Source organism: Drosophila miranda, chromosome XR (assembly GCF_003369915.1).
Source record: "Drosophila miranda strain MSH22 chromosome XR, D.miranda_PacBio2.1, whole genome shotgun sequence".
Taxonomy (NCBI): Eukaryota; Metazoa; Arthropoda; class Insecta; order Diptera; family Drosophilidae; genus Drosophila; species Drosophila miranda.
Window position 1 is genome coordinate 6,754,663 of NC_046674.1, and position 15,844 is coordinate 6,770,506.

Genomic DNA, 15,844 nt, shown 5'->3' on the forward strand with positions numbered 1-15,844 from the left:
CTCTCCGAGACGAACCAATGTTGGCATGGTAATTGCAATTTCAGCACGTACTGGAGATAAAAAGTCAACGGGGTTGACTTTTGGCTTTAGTTGGAAAAGTGGGACACGCCTGGCACCACCGGTGATGCAAGAAATATTCATAAATTAAGACGTAAGCTGCAGAGTAATTTACGAATTGTTGACACTAAGTTGTACAAGAGTAATTAAAGTTGTGTTGATAAACACATAAACCATGCCAAGGCCATTGGAATTTGATGAGATTTTAATTTGAAAATGTGCGCCAAATTTGTGACATTCACAGCGAACGGTCATACAATTAACTTATCGATAAGTTAGTTCATGTTACCATCAACAGACGGCGCTCTTCGTAGAGCTGCGCGCCAAAGCGAAATGGCGTTGACTTTAATTATTTCTTCAGATTAAATCGGAGAGGAGATCCTTTTGCTCCTTCTACCCACTCGCTTCCCACACACTTTGGGTGTGACACCAATTGGTGTGAGCGTGGAATGCACTTAATTGGGAATCGGGGAATCAAACATCGAGAGAGAGAGATAGAGAGCAATACTCAAATGGTTAGGACCATCCTTCCAATGGTTCCTCTGGACTCGTGTCACCTCCGACAACTTCCGCGTTTAGCCGTGTTTGAAAATTCACCCAGAATGAAAGCACATACGTAATTTCGTGCACCAACAAATACATATATAAATATAGGTATAGAAACTTCCATACGCAGCTTTTTTGAATTTTCGCTATCTCAAATCGTGCTTCCGTGCATCATTTATTCCAATGGATTGCATTTAAATCCTTTTTGCTCAGTCATTCAAACAATTTCTATTTGGCGCTCAAGTTTGGTGGGTCTTTTTTTTTGGGATTTTCTCTGCTTTGTATATTTCTGAGGGTCAAGCCAGCATTTTTCAGCGGAATATCAAAATTGAGCAATTTTTTAGACAAAATCCAATAAAAGCAAGTATTTAAATCAAACCAGTCAAGTAGGAAATTAATTCATTAATAGGACACAATTATGTGGGCATTGCTGAGAGATTTAGTTAGTCAGCATTATTCAATGGAATATCAAAATTGAGCAATTTCCTTTTTCGTTTGTTTTGATTGACCTATTTCGCTACTTGTTTTTTGTTTGACTTATTTCGCTAAAACCTCTTTTTACGCAAAATGCAATAAAAGCAAGTATTAAGAATACACCAGTTAAATAGAAAATTGATTCATCAATCGTAGAAAATTATGATGGCATGGCTAAATGTTCTATATAGCTAATAATATTCGACGGAATATCAAAGACGAGGAATATATACAAAAGAACTTCAGTTCGTCAGTATATTTACGGTATATCTTTTAAAAGAGACGGTATATTTCGGTACATTTCTGGGGGTCGGACCGTATATTTATAAATCCGCGGTCACACTGCAGACCGTACTTGTCAAGAAAAAATTTAACAATAAAATCTGTCTTAAAACTAGGAAATTGGGCATTACTTGATCTAGTTTGGTAAAGTGCGGTGCAATATGGCCGCCATAGTACTAACCCGGAACATGCAGGTGGCCAGTAAGTGAAACGGCTAGCCAGTAGAAAAGTGTCTGGCGAAAATTATGTAATGGTGGAGTGCAGTTCCTTTTGCTAACGTTGTTGTTTATTCCCGATTGTAGAACACCATGGCAGTGGTGTCGTGGGCGTGCTCTGCCTGCGGGGCTATGCCGCCGCCGCTGAGGATGCTCCACGCCCCCTGAAGACCATCAATCCGGCTGCCATGAAGCGCGGCACGGGCGGACGCAGCAGCTTCAACGGAATCGTGGCCACCGTCTTTGGAGCCACCGGTTTTGTGGGTCGCTATGTGTGCAACAAGCTGGGAAAGTCCGGCACGCAAATGATCCTGCCCTATCGCGGTGAGGACTCTGAGGTTATCCGGCTGAAAGTCACCGGCGATCTGGGCCAGGTGCTGTTCCACTTTTACAATCTGGAGGATGCCGCTTCCATTCGCAATGCTGTCAAGCACTCGAACGTGGTCATCAACTTGGTTGGCCGCGACTTCGAGACCAAGAACTTCAAGTTCAAGGATGTCAATGTCACTGGTGCTGAGAGGATCGCCAGGTGGGTGTCGCAAGGAGAATTGAGACCCTTCAATGATGAATTTTTCCCTCTTAAAGGATCTGTCGCGAGGTTGGCGTGGAGAGATTCATTCACCTCTCGTCTCTGAACGTGGAGGCCAATCCCAAGACCCTGTACGTTAAGGGCGGCAGTGAGTGGCTGAGGAGCAAATACGAGGGAGAGCTCCGCGTGCGTGATGCCTTCCCCAATGCCACAATCATTCGGCCAGCCGACATCTACGGCTCGGAGGACCGCTTTTTGCGCTACTATGCACATATCTGGCGACGCCAGTTCCGCTCGATGCCGCTCTGGTATAAGGGAGAGCGCACCGTGAAGCAGCCCGTGTACGTGACGGATGTGGCTCAGGCCATCATTAACGCTGCCAAGGAGCCGGATTCCGCTGGACGCATCTACCAGGCTGTGGGGTAGGTATCCGAAGTACTTCAATGCGAACCGCTGTAATCTGTGTGTACTTCAGGCCCAAGAGGTATCAACTGAGCGAGCTGGTTGATTGGTTCCATCGCCTGATGCGCAAGGATCAGAAACGCTGGGGCTATCAGCGTTACGACATGCGCTGGGACCCCACCTTCCTGATGAAGGCCAAGCTCACCAGCTTCATCTGCCCCGGTGCGCCCATTGGTGGTCTTCACCCGGAACGCATTGAGCGCGAAGGGATCACCGACAAGGTCCTGCCCGGTGTGCCCACTCTGGAGGATCTGGGCGTTCAGCTGACCACCATGGAGCAGCAGGTGCCCTGGGAGCTGCGTCCATATCGCGCTGCCCTCTACTATGATGCCGAGTTGGGCGAATTCGAAACACCAGAGCCACCAAAGACCATTGAGGCGAGTGAGGAGCTGCGCTTGTTTGCCTAATTGATGTTGGTCTGTGTGTTGATTGGAAATTCTTAGTAAAAACTTGTTTAAGGCGATGCGTCAATAAAGGAAGTCTACATTTAAAGCGAATCGGAATCGAAAAGTACCAATATTCTAAATAATTCTAGTTTTTGAACCAAATTTCTGCGCGCTTTCAGGTTAAAACGGAGGGCGGATTTGAATTTGTATCATTTATATTGAATTTAAATCCTTTTCGCTCATTCACTTTCAAACAATTTCTACTTGGCGCTCAAGTTTGGTGGGACTTTTTTGGGATTTTTCCTGATGATTTTTTCCTCGCCACAATGTCTAAAACACAATATGTCTAAAACGTATCAATTTGAGAAAAAATGTTTTTTAATTACGTTTAAAAAACAGTTTGGAAAACAGAATCTTCATATGAAATTAACTAAATTGGGTATACAAAAGCCTATACTCGCATCATGTCTTCAAATACCGGCAACACTGCGACTGTTTTTTTTGTTGAACTATTTTGTTTAAGCCTTGTTTTAGCCAAAATACAATACAAGCAAAGATTAAAAACTAGCCAATCTTGAAGAAAATTTATTCATCAACGGCCTAAAATGATGTGGACAGAACTAAGGGTTTTAGGTAGCCAGAATTATTCAACGGAATTTCTAAATTGAGCAATATTAACGACTATCCACTTTGTTTTTTTTTGTTGCCCATTTTCGCTATAACCTTTTTTACGCAAAATCCAAGTTAATCCAAGTCCATTAAGCCAGTAAAGTAGAAAATAGGTTCATTAATTGGATAAAATTATGTGGGCATGGCTAAATGTTCTATCTAGCTAATAATATTCGATGGAATATCAAAAGCGACGAATTTGTACAAAAGAACTTGAGTTCTTCAGTATATTTACGGTATATTTTTCAAATTTCGTATATTTCTGGGGGTCAGACCGTATATTTTATCGACAAGTCCGCGATAGCAGATATATGGCAGGAGAGCCTATTGGTATAAAATAATTTATATTATTAATTTATTCGAGTGGTCGGTCCAATTGTGTGCAAACATAGTTGCAAGGAAATTTTTCAGTGCTAAGTTAACCGTGCGGCTTAATTTTTGTTTGTGTTTCTGAGTGAGAGAGTGCAGCGTTTGCCAGTGTGCGGCGTGTGTGTGTGCGGGGCACTAAAATGGCAAGTGCATAAATAATTATGCTAACGGACTATGCGCTGAATGTGTATGTGAAAAGCCAGGAACCGAAAAAAAGTGCAGCAGCATTAGCTGAGAAACAGCAGAAGTCCCACCGATCGCCGCTGGCGCATCTAGGAGTCGAAAAGAGCTGCATCCATTTCATAACCGACAAATCGATCTGGGCGAAGGGCTGGTCCTACTCCCACCCATCGGGCATTACAGCGAAAATCGTTTGGTGGGGTGAGGGTGAGAAGCCCGAAACAGCAGGCAGCGTCAGCATCATCAGCTGTGACGCCTGCACCGCCGCCCACATCAGGGGCAGCGGCAGAGACGGGAACAGCGACAAAAAGCTCTGCGCAGGCAAACGCAGAAATCAGAAGCAAAGGTCAAGTCAACAGCAGCGGCAGCATCATCCCCATCGGCAGCATACCAATACTAATACATGCACCACCAATAAATTACGGTACAGCGTACGGAGCAAGAGCCTTGCCTTATTTTTAGACTATCTGCGCGAGTGTCCCTCTATTCAAATTGTCGCTGCCGGCAGTGACGTCAGCGACCACGCCTACGATCATCCTCTCGGCAGCGGTACAGCAGCAGCAGGAGGAGCATCACTTGGCCAGACACGTCTTCCCGTGCCGGCGCCACTGTTGCGTAAATACGCCGCCAACTACGTCAACGGTTGCAATTTCGAGCATAAAACCAAAATTTATGCTTTATATCGTCACCTCGAGATCGGTGCCCCGTTCGAACAAGTGCAACAGCAACAGCAGCTGAGAGTCGGTAAGATTCAATTGCGTATCAAGATGCTCTTTGCCGAGGCGGCGCCACCCAGCACTGCCTCCAGCGTCATTTCTGCTGTTGCTGTTGCTGCTGCTGCTGCTGAGCCGCCGCCAGCGCCCCCGCCGACCGCTCTGCTGCAGGATCAGCCGGGAGAGCTCATTGCAGGTGAGTAATGCACGCAGAATGTGCCCCCTCTCTGGGTGTATTTTTAACGAGTGCAATATAACGGACGTTGAAGGCACAGTGTTGGACACTGCACAGCCGAAATGACGGAAATTGAGCCACTACAGCCGTCTCTTTTTCTCATATAGTGCTCAAGCGTTTCAGGAAGTGAGCAAACGAGTCAGCATTTCACCCTTTGTATGGGTGTTATGATGCAGCTCAAAGATTATAAATTCTTCACTGCAAGCATAAAATATTTGTTTTCTATCCCCGACTTCATCGAGTGTGGCATCAGAATTCGATCTGCAGCAACTGTATAGCAGCAGCAGAGTCAGCATTCTGTCCTGTACAAATAATATCCGGTCCGTAAAGCCCTCTTTCATTTGTATGTACATATATTTTTTTCTCTCTGGTGTGTGATTCAGGCATTTCCTTCTTTGCCAAGATTATAATTTCATTTCGCCTTTTATGAATAACTATAATGGGGGAATTCAAAAGATTTCTCAGCCACGAACTTGCTTAAAACCGCACTCTCTCTCTCTCTCAGACGGGAATATGCCCCCGACCCGTATTTGTTAGCCCGGCTAAATCGCCAGCACTGCCATATTTATGGGTTAACACACAAGCAAATGTAGGGCGTGAAAATTGCATTTACGACTAGAGCTGTAAAGTTTTCCCTACGCCATTTTTCTCGCTACTCGTTGGCAATGTTTCGATCCAATTGGAAGAAACGCCTGATCGGTGCGATACCGCAATCGGGTATTGGGAAGCCGCGTCTAAGCCATGCCCTGATCGTGACATTCGTTCATTACTTCTCCTGGGGTCTGTTGACCGTGCCCTCGATGGTAAAGCTGAACGAGAGGTTTGCGGAACGAGCCTTCCTCATCGACGGCTTGATCTATGGGACCAGGGGAACGCTTGCCTTCATCGCGGCCCCGCTGATGGGCGCCCTCTCGGACATTTGGGGACGCAAGCCGCTGATGCTGATGGCCGTGGTGACCACCTACTCGCCCATTCCGATGATGATCATCAAGGATTGGTGGTTCTTTGCCATGATAATGATCAGCGGTCTCTTTGGCACAGTTTATTCGACGGTCCTGGCCTATGTGGCCGATGTTACCTCGCAGGAGGAGCGTTCGAAGGCCTATGGTCTGACCTCGGCCACATATGCTGCTGCCATGGTGCTCTCACCGGCTCTGGGCAGCCTCCTAATGGACAAATATGGACTCCCTGTGGCCGTGTCTGTTGCTGCAGCTACTGGCCTGATGAACATCCTGTTTATATGGGTCGCATTGCCGGAAAGTCTGCCCAGGCAGAAGGAGCAGGAGCATGCCATGGACATTGCATGGGTTGGAGCACATCCATTTTATGATCTGCGAATGTTGGGCAAAAACAAGACTCTGCTCCGCATCTGCCTGATTGTTGTGCTCTCCTCCTGGCCCGAGGCGGGGGAGGAGTCCTGTGTCCCACTCTACCTTACGCTCAATATGGGCTTTGGAAATGTGGAAGTATCCGTGCTGGTTGGCCTTGTGGCGGTGCTCGGCATTGCGGCGAATGTCACGCTGGGACTCCTAATAAACGTCCTGGGAGCGAAGGGTACCATCATCTCGGGCCTGGTCCTGGAAATGTGCCAGCTACTACTCTACGGGCTCGGTAGCCAAAAATGGATGATGTGGATGGCCGGAATAATGGCGGCCACGGGCACCATCGGGGCCTCCGCCTGCACCGTCTTCTCATCCATGTACTCTCATCCCCAGAATCATGGCGCTGTTCAGGGCATCATGTCTGGCATGATGGAGCTCTCCGAGGCCCTGGGACCAGTCGTCTTTGGGATCCTCTTCTATGCGTTCAACCGGGATCTGAATGGGAAGCACAGCAGCCAAAATGGGGTACCATTTGTTGCTGGGGCCATAAGCGTCCTACTAGCCATTATTTTAGCCAAATTACTAGTGGAGGATGTGGACAAGCAAAAGGTATACAAGTCCTCTGGAATAGTTGACGAGATGAAACCATTAACGGGAACGGAGTAAAGAGGAAACTCCAGAATCTGTTAAGCAAATAAAATGTAATCTTGGCCGGAAAAAGTTGTAATCTGTGTATTTGCCACACCCTGCAAACCATATAAGCCACGGTTTCAAATGTACAGAGCGTGCAAATTGATCTTGGATGGACCCCCGGACGCCATTTAGTCGAGACCATGCCGCCCCAGAGATGCCATTTCGGGTTGAAAAAGGGTCCAACCGTTGGCCACGGGTTCGGAAAGGCAAGTGTTACTCACACTCTGATTGTGATATTACTGGAATACTCGGCCTGGGGCCTCCTGACGATGCCCATGATAGCCACGCTGAAGGAAACCTTTCCGGACGAGCCGTTCCTCATGAACGGTCTGGTCATGGGGATCAAGGGTACACTCTCGTTCCTCTCGGCCCCGCTGATCGGAGCCCTCTCGGAGATCTGGGGACGCAAGCTGCTGCTGCTGGTGACGGTGACATTCAGCTGCCTGCCCATTCCGTTGATGTTCGTCCACAACTGGTGGTTTTTCGTGATAGCCTCGCTCAGCGGCGTCTTTGGGGTGACCTTCTCGGTGGTGTTTGCCTATGTGACGGATGTGACAACGCCAGAGGAGCGCTCGCGGTCGCACGGGATGTTGTTCGCCACCTTTGCCGCCAGCCTGGTCGTATCTCCGGCCTTGGGTAACATACTGATGAATATGTACGGAATCAGTACGGTGGTACTCTTCGCCACGACCATCGCAGTGGTGGATGTGCTGTTTGTTTGGCTGGCCGTCCCCGAGAGTCTGCCCAGGAAGCTGCGCACCAGGATCAGTTGGAGGCAACTGGATCCCTTCGGGAGCCTGCGGACGATGGGGTCCGACAAGAACATCCAGATGCTGTGCCTCATCGTATTTCTGTTACTGCTACCCGCAGCCGGCGAGTACTCCTGTATGCTCGCCTACCTCAAGCTCAGGATTGGCTTTGACTTTGTGGAGCTCTCGATTCTGATCGCCTTCATTGCCATCCTTAGCATCGCGATGAACCTGGCCCTGGGCTCCCTGATACGAGCCCTCGGAGCCAAGCGAGTGATCTTCGTGGGCTTGGGCATGAATATGCTGCAGCTACTTCTGTACTCCTTCTGCACTGAGAAATGGACTATGTGGATGGCGGGCCTTGTGGCCGCCCTGGGGTCCATGAGCTTTCCCGCGTTGAGTGCCTATGCATGTATCTACTACGACTCCGAGAGCCAGGGGGTGGTCCAGGGCATGATCAATGGGATGTCCAGCCTGTGCAATAGCCTTGGACCGGGAGTGTTCGGCATTATCTTTTATCTCTCCGACGTGGATCAAGAGCCTCCTTTAGCAGCTCCCTTTATGTTCGGGGCCATCTGTCTGCTCATCGCCATCCTGGTGGCCATCTTCATGCCCCTCAGCCAAGAGCCGATGGGGAACAAAGCCGATTTCTCCGAGATGCCGTATGTGATTGAAATGGTTAACGAAGTCCCTACATCCGTATAGAAATAAACGATGATTCGGCTTAGTTTTAGAAGTTGGTCCTTTCGTCATCGACAGATGGGCTTCAGTGGGCTAAGATTTAGTCGGTGTCGTCACCAAATCAGCCAGTCGCGGGTCTCCTGCCTCTCAGTCGACGACCGCTTCTGTTTGTTTTGCTTTTTATTTGTGTTTTTGTTTTTCCTTTTCCGACATTTTCATTTTATTTATTTATAAATTGTGCCTCTGCTCTTTTTCGCTATTTCAAAACAGAAAATTCACGACAGTTTGTTGACTCTTACGTAAGAGCGGCGGGGTCGCGGGTTCGTCTCGCGCCTCTTCGGAACACAAAATTTGGCAAAATTTAATTTATTAACAATTGCTGCAGATTCCCGAAATAGTCCCAGATCTATCCAATCACTTGGCATAAAAATACATAATATGTACCACTCTCCTCTATGTATTCTCTGCTTGAACGGGGCAGCGCCGAAAACTTTCCATTGGGTCGGGCGGGCGGGCGGTGAGCGCAAAGCAAAGAACCCCATGAATACAGATGTACATATGTATGCATGCATGTACGTGTGTGTGTGTGTTACACACAAGCGAAGAGAGAAAGAGCGCCATAAAAATCACGAAATAGTGTGATATACAAAACACGTGCGGCACACACACAAGTACAAGCTAGCGATGAGCGAACGATGGCGAGAGAGGCAGAAGAGCGACTCGTAGGCGACGTATAAATATTATTTAACGGTAATCCAGGGACGGATTAGGCAGCCACAGGGTGGATGTAGCTGTGTCGGGTTTTTTAGTGGAATTCATAGTTGCTCATTAGCTATGGGCCCAAGAGATCTTGGATCTCCGTTGTACTAGAAAAGAATTGCCATGGGTGGGCCATGCCTTAACCCCGCTCCCGTCCATCAAAATCCAGAGAGGAGAGCGCAAACATAACTTTTGTCACACTTTATGCTTTCAAGCTTAGTTCTCTGCACTTTGTTGTTGCTTCTCTTTCGCGTTTCGCGTTTGGCAGCGCTGTTGCCGGCTAAGTGTGGGGTTTTTCTGCCATTGGCCTTCAATTCCGCGGTACGGGACTTACTTATCAACCAGACAAACATATTGTACATATGGAATCTACATCTGTACGAAAAAACCTATGAATGTAGAAGCAAACATAAAAATGGGCAACGATTCCAAAAATTCAAAGAGGAATGGCGGAGGAGAAGAAGCATGCCCAAGAGAGAGGCAAAATGTGTGAAAAACAAAAGCATTCGTTTTCGCATTTACTGCTTTGCAGGCAGATATTGTACATACTTTGTTGCTACACGGTTTGGAGACGGTGTGGAATGGGGATATCGATAGGCCTTGCCCTGATGGACAAGGGGGAGGGGTCCCCCATCTCGCTTTCCTTCACACTCTTTCATTTCTCAGCTAGTGCGAATTTCTATGGGTTTTAATTAGTGCTGTAAAACGTTGCAGAATTGCTACGGCGTACCGTACTTTTACTCTCCACCCCCCTCCCGTTCCGGTGCCCCCGCGGCTATCTGATCCAATTATGTCATTGAACCTGATGCCAGACGAGGCGACTCTTATCAATTATCTTGGGTCAAATCGAATTTGGCGCGTTACCAAGCGGGTAAATCGGGGAAAAAATTCGCAATCGCACGGATAGCCTTTTGACCTTTTTAGTGCGGATTACAGTTACTACGACGTACAGTGGATAATGCCCTTGAATTTATTGCAAATTGTACTTCCTTTTGTCACTGAACTTTGCCAATGCCAAGCAATTTATGCTAAAAATTTATTTGGGTCTGGTTTTGCTTTTGGTCTATGCGAACGAGTGGCGAAGAGAGAGAGAGAGCTAGAGAGAGACAGTTGTGGAGAGGGCAATTTATGTGGAAAGCTTTGTGTGTTTTTCTGAATACTCTACACAAGTATGCTGGCTACATCGTAAATGTCTGCCCAAAACAGTTCAAGGGGAAATTGACAAAACACTTAAGACAAAAATTACGAGTATTATCGAAGTCAGATCCAAATGAACATTGAACTGAATTCACGACATTGAGAAAAACTAAGACCGCAAAGGGTGTTCAGAGTTCGTGTCAGCGTGGCCGCTCTTTGGCACAGCTAATGCGCGAGAGCGGGAGCCGCCAGCGTGTGAACACGTGAGAGCGGGAGAGAAATGCCAAGCAGAGCATAGAACTCGATTACGGTTCTCTGCCGGCATTTTCGGCGTCTCCCTTCCACACACTGCCGCTGCCACTGCCACTGCCGCTACCCGTCAGCTTTGGTTGCGAGGCCGGGACTGTCCATCCACAATCCACATTTGGAAAGCCCACGTCGTGGAGATCGGTTTTGTTTCCGCTTTAAAGAACTGTAAACACACCGAGCACATGTGAACTGTAAGAAGAGGAAAACTAACGATGTAAATCTCTTATCTTGCAGGCACCCCCAACAACCTTGAGCTAATGGAGGCCATGAAGAAACTGGACGCGGATCTGGTGGCTCTCTTTGCCACCGCCGCCGCTGAGCCGTTGGAGCAGCTGAAGAAGCAGCAGAAGCTGTGGCCGGAGCAGGAACTCCAGCTGCAGCAGTCCCCTGCTGATACGGAGCTGGTCATCACGCCGGAGATCTTCCAGCGCTGCAATGCGCTGCAGCTGCACCTGGAGGCGGTTACCCTGCAGCCGGAGGGCACCCAGCGCATGGAGCTGCTGCAGAGCGAGGTGCGTCCCATCTTCACCGTGGAGTGCCAGCTGTCCGAGGACCTGATCAAGTCGGTGGCCCGCTATCCCATGTTCCACGTGATGCAGTTCGAGTCGGAGAAGTTCCAGAGCCTGACGCAGTGCACCCGTTTCGGGCAGACGCAGACGCGCGAGGTGCAGCTGGCCTGGAACGACAACGAAGACATGGGTCATGTGGATCTGACCATTTGGTGGCGTGAGCCGGGCACCTGTCTCAACGAAATGCTGGGCATGGGCCGGCTCCACCTCAGGGAGCTGTACGAGGCCTCGCTGCTGGAGCAGTGCAAGTGCGTGGCCGTGAAGCGGCGCGACGTCCACCTGGGCAGCATCTATGTGAAGATCAGCCTGCGCTTTGACGAGCAGCTGGAGGCCAGGCGCCTGGCCAACAAGAATTCGGCGAATATGGTTGGCCAGAAGCCGAACCAAAACCCAAAACAGATTCCCAATCAGAATCAGAACCAGAACGAAACTGGCAGCAGCAGTGGCAGCACCAATCAAGCAGCAACCGCCCCAGGTGAATATATATGACTAATGTCGTGTGCCTGCCACCTACAAGAACAACAGATAAAGAACCCCAAACAACAAAAACAAAAGCCAGAACCACACGATTATCACACGCACCACCACCAAAACACAGCTGCCACAGTGCCACCACGCCTCCGCCTCCTGCAAATCCTCCACACCCTACTGGCTGCCATTGTACAAGTGCTGCCCATCATTCTGTTTCAATTATTAATAAACAATTTTACTTTTACCTGCAAAAAAGATGAAAAAAAAACCAAAACAAATCAAACAACAAAAACAAACAATTTCTTATGTGTTTTATGTTTATTTTTTCCACGTATTGTATTTATTTCGTTTTTCCAGAGCTTTTGTTGGCGGCACAGTGGGTTTCGAAATCATACAAATTATTATAAATTTAAGCGATATTTATACAGTCCATTGTCCATTAACGCGAACAAAAACAGTTCCAGTTAAAACAGTTGTCCGATGTCCGTTGTCCGCTGTCCGCTGTCCGCAGTCGCGGACAGTCGCTTTCCAGTTCCCCCCCTCCCCCTCCCCACAACAGTTGGGCACGTGCCATAGCCGATTTGACCCGGTTTTACCCGGTTGGCTGCTTGAAAGCTCTGACCGACTGTTGTCGAGGCGATAAGGCGCGAATCTCGAATCTGATACATTAATCGGGGAGGGGCTGGGGCTGGGGCTGGGGAGGACAGACTGGGATCAAGGTCCGTTGAACTATGACTAATCTGTAGATGGCTAATCGTATCCTCTCCTGGTTTCTGTCGCTCTCTTCCAGCTAACCACAGTTCAAAGGAAGCTCTGACACCCCCACAACCACCGCCACCGCCGCCGCCTCCCCCCAAAGCAAACGGCAACAGGAAAGCCTTACTGGCCAGCGTGAATTTCATGGCAGAGACAACCAAGGTCCGGCTCCTGCGGGGCTACATCTACGCGGGAGAGTTGCGGCAATTGTCCCCGACAGACACTGCCGTCGGCCAGGAGCTCTCGCTGCAGCCATTCTGGCAGCCACAGCCTCTGGTGGCCAAGCTCAACGATGTGGGCTCGTTCCAGCTGCAGGAGCAGTTCGCCATCATCAACGATGAGAAGTTTCTGCTGAGCGTCGATCGTCAGCAGCTGTTGATGGAGCTGCGTCCGCTGGGCGGTCTGGTGAGGCTGCCGCTCCATCAGTTCTACATTGCGTACAGGGATGCCAGCATTACCAATCATCTGTGCAAGGGAAAGGTAAGGGGGCATCACACATTCCACACATCTGTTTGTCTAAAGTAAAGTGTCGGCTTTTTGCACAGCTACCCGTCATCTCCATCGATGGCTGGGCTCCCATTGTCCATCCGCAGACGCAGGCGCAGCTGGGCGAGCTCAAGGTGCTCCTTGCCATTGGCAGCGAGTCACAGATTGCCCAATTGAAGCAGCAGCGTGGCTTTGACCAGGACAACAATCAAGTGCCCACGAGCAGTCGCACCACAGATCTGCTGGACATGCTCCAGAATGCACTGACTGCGTCTCCACCACCCGCGAAAGTTACTACTGGCGCTGGGCCAAGTCCGCCTATAGCTGGAGCAGCTCCCTCAGCGGCCAGCAAATTCAGTTTCGACTTGCATATTGTGGGAGCAGCCGGATTGCCCCTGAATCCGGGCTATGGGAAATCGGGCAAAAAGCAGGCCAAGCGTCAGGCTGCAGCCAAACAGCGATTCCCACCCAACGAATCGCCCAACACCTATGTGACCTTCCAGGCCCTGAAAAGCAACAGTCCGACGTACAAGTCGCACGAGGGTCTGGTCTATGCCACGCCCGTTGTAGAGAAGTCCACCACACCGCAGTGGCGGACCAAGTTCCGGGTGGAAGTGAGCCTGGATTACCTAAACAATGTGAGTACAATGCTGCTAATTCTCTCTATTTCCCTCTCTCTCTATCTGTATTTCTCTCTCTGTCGCTTTGCAGCCCCAGAAACTGTTCATTCTGAAGCTGTGGAAGAAGGCTGCCATCAATGCAAGCGGCAGCACCGAGCCCACTCCGTTGGAGGATGCCATCATTGGGTTTGCTGCATTGAATCTCAGTCACAAGAAGCCAGGTGGCGAGCCGGCTTTTCCCAGTGGATGGCATAACATAGTCGATTTTAATGGGCGCGTGACCGGCGGCCTCGAGGCTCACGTGGAGCCACTGCCACCGCCCGGAGGCACCAGCATGGATACTGTGATAGATCAATTCGAGCAGTCCATGGAGCTGACCCACCTTCATCTGGGCCAGGCCATCAAGCGAAAGTACACGGAGCTGGAACAAATCTCACAAAGATTGCGCACACGTCTGGTGGACGTCACGGAGGAGGCCCTGACCTCTCCGGAGTACGATTTGGATGCAGCACTGGATAACTGGAAGATGGTAGAGACGGATGGGTACGACGACGAACTGGTGGCCGATTTTGAGCGGGCCCTGCGTACACCCACGCCCCCCAATTCGCCACCGCCCACCGCACAAAGGCCAAGTAATGAATCTGGCCGGGAATAGCCCAGGCCTGAACCCACACTTAGTCAGGCAACTTTTTTCCCCTCTCTGCATCTCGATGTTATCGTTGATAAAGGCTCATTGCTAGCTCTAGTTAACCATCTAGTTATACAGTATATATTATATGGATCTTGATCACGATCACGATCATGCACACCCACACCCACACCCTCCCACGCAACCAAACGCATATTGTACTTAAATTGGCATCCCACTTTGCCTCGATTCACCTTTTGATGGCTGTCTATATAGCATAAAATCAAACAAGCAGCAACGATCACCCAGCGATCGTTCCATTGAAATACAAATGATTGATTGATTGAATTATTGCTTGGGGAGCATCGATCCCCAGGCCACATGCATTATATTATGTATTAGTTCTGAAACTGTGTTAATCACCTAAGTATTTAGACATTATTACTTAATGAAAATTTAAATAAAAATGCTAAAGCAAAGTGCACACAAGGTATGGCGCGTCGAGCTCTTCTTTCTACGTATATTCCACAGAAAGTCTTTCGATTGATTGATAACCATTTCTATATTGAAATCTGTTGGCGCACCTGCGGAAATTCACACTGACTCATCAATTACTATAGAAATAATAAATATTTCTGATGAAATGCACAGACCTGTTGACAAACATCTATTTGACGTCCATGTGTTTGCAAGCACTCTAACGTCGTCATTCATGGAAATGTTTTTGCATTCGAAGTGCATTTGTTCAATGTCAATTAAAATTCTAGAAAAGGATCTAGCCTACACATGCATTACATTCGATTATCTGGCATCTGGGATCTGGCATGGAAACGCTCCAACAGATTGATAGACTTAAACAATCTGGAGCGACCTTTGAAGATTGTGACCGACTGCGAAAACAAATGCTTGACGGACTTTAAGAAATGGCTCCACATGACCGTAAACTGATTTTCTTGATCTCTACCTGCAATTGTATCTTGGGTTGCAATTCAGGGGAACCACTGGATTATCTAACAATGGCTGGATGGCTTAGACGATAGCTGAGAAAGGTATCTTAAGGACTGAAATACCTAAAGCGTGACCCAATCCAACAGATTTCAGTGATCCTAATCCCAAAAGATAAAGATCTTTCCATGTTTCAGCCGAAACACATTCCTTTTGAGATTATAAAAGATTTCAAACAAATTCTGTTTAAATAGATATTGAAAATAAATTTTAATATAAAAATTGTTACAACTATTGTGTGATTTTTTTGTGGGGTTAATAACCCCTCCCTCACATATTAATATATATATATATATATATATATATACACATATATCATTTAATATATATGTATATTTGCCATATCTGGATTTATTTTTTCTTCTCTTTTATGTTGTTTTCTAAAGGCTAGAAAATCATATAAAACCATTTCACGAATGCACAACAGAAAATAATGATTTGGATATACAATGTGATTGAACTACAATATGTCTATAGATATACGCGTATGGGTGTATCAGATGTAAACGAAATACTTTGAATGGATTGGATTTGATTGGAGG

At 48.0% G+C, this 15,844-nt stretch overlaps 4 protein-coding genes across 6 annotated transcripts; all 4 read left to right on the plus strand.

The window, feature by feature from the left end:
* The first annotated feature begins 1,401 nt into the window (after positions 1 to 1,401).
* On the plus strand, positions 1,402 to 3,075 carry LOC108153295 (NADH dehydrogenase [ubiquinone] 1 alpha subcomplex subunit 9, mitochondrial). The gene is made up of 4 exons (XM_017283182.2): positions 1,402 to 1,560; positions 1,662 to 2,103; positions 2,160 to 2,525; positions 2,579 to 3,075. The coding sequence occupies exons 1-4, from the start codon at positions 1,521 to 1,523 to the stop codon at positions 2,970 to 2,972; spliced, it is 1,242 nt and encodes a 413-aa protein (XP_017138671.1). The 5' UTR covers positions 1,402 to 1,520; the 3' UTR covers positions 2,973 to 3,075.
* Positions 3,076 to 3,891: 816 nt separating this feature from the next.
* Positions 3,892 to 14,790, plus strand: LOC108151520 (C2 domain-containing protein 3). Of its 3 annotated transcripts, none has more exons than XM_017280169.2 (5): positions 3,978 to 5,078; positions 11,002 to 11,811; positions 12,598 to 13,043; positions 13,109 to 13,687; positions 13,761 to 14,790. In XM_017280169.2, the coding sequence occupies exons 1-5, from the start codon at positions 4,151 to 4,153 to the stop codon at positions 14,322 to 14,324; spliced, it is 3,327 nt and encodes a 1,108-aa protein (XP_017135658.1). In that variant the 5' UTR covers positions 3,978 to 4,150; the 3' UTR covers positions 14,325 to 14,790. The 3 variants fall into 3 exon arrangements, with proteins under 3 accessions (XP_017135660.1, XP_017135658.1, XP_017135659.1); XM_017280170.2 differs by lacking the exon at positions 3,978 to 5,078 and adding an exon at positions 10,822 to 10,932; XM_017280171.2 differs by lacking the exons at positions 3,978 to 5,078; positions 11,002 to 11,811 and adding an exon at positions 3,892 to 3,950.
* Positions 5,753 to 7,122, plus strand: LOC108151522 (hippocampus abundant transcript-like protein 1). The gene has a single exon (XM_033388010.1). The coding sequence runs from the start codon at positions 5,783 to 5,785 to the stop codon at positions 7,103 to 7,105; it is 1,323 nt and encodes a 440-aa protein (XP_033243901.1). The 5' UTR covers positions 5,753 to 5,782; the 3' UTR covers positions 7,106 to 7,122.
* On the plus strand, positions 7,255 to 8,614 carry LOC108151523 (hippocampus abundant transcript-like protein 1). Its single transcript, XM_017280173.2, has one exon. The coding sequence runs from the start codon at positions 7,273 to 7,275 to the stop codon at positions 8,584 to 8,586; it is 1,314 nt and encodes a 437-aa protein (XP_017135662.1). The 5' UTR covers positions 7,255 to 7,272; the 3' UTR covers positions 8,587 to 8,614.
* Positions 14,791 to 15,844: the final 1,054 nt, after the last annotated feature.

What these genes read in the sequence shown, in the direction of transcription:
- LOC108153295 (XM_017283182.2), top strand. Translation starts at nt 1,521, where the DNA reads ATGGCCGCCATAGTACTAACCCGGAACATGCAGGTGGCCA. An exon ending in CCGGAACATGCAGGTGGCCA is followed by an intron (nt 1,561 to 1,661) that starts GTAAGTGAAACG and finishes TCCCGATTGTAG; the next exon opens with AACACCATGGCAGTGGTGTC. An exon ending in GGTGCTGAGAGGATCGCCAG is followed by an intron (nt 2,104 to 2,159) that starts GTGGGTGTCGCA and finishes TCCCTCTTAAAG; the next exon opens with GATCTGTCGCGAGGTTGGCG.
- LOC108151520 (XM_017280169.2), top strand. Translation starts at nt 4,151, where the DNA reads ATGCTAACGGACTATGCGCTGAATGTGTATGTGAAAAGCCAGGAACCG. An exon ending in ATCATCTGTGCAAGGGAAAG is followed by an intron (nt 13,044 to 13,108) that starts GTAAGGGGGCAT and finishes CTTTTTGCACAG; the next exon opens with CTACCCGTCATCTCCATCGA. An exon ending in GCCTGGATTACCTAAACAAT is followed by an intron (nt 13,688 to 13,760) that starts GTGAGTACAATG and finishes GTCGCTTTGCAG; the next exon opens with CCCCAGAAACTGTTCATTCT.
- LOC108151522 (XM_033388010.1), top strand. Translation starts at nt 5,783, where the DNA reads ATGTTTCGATCCAATTGGAAGAAACGCCTGATCGGTGCGATACCGCAA.
- LOC108151523 (XM_017280173.2), top strand. Translation starts at nt 7,273, where the DNA reads ATGCCGCCCCAGAGATGCCATTTCGGGTTGAAAAAGGGTCCAACCGTT.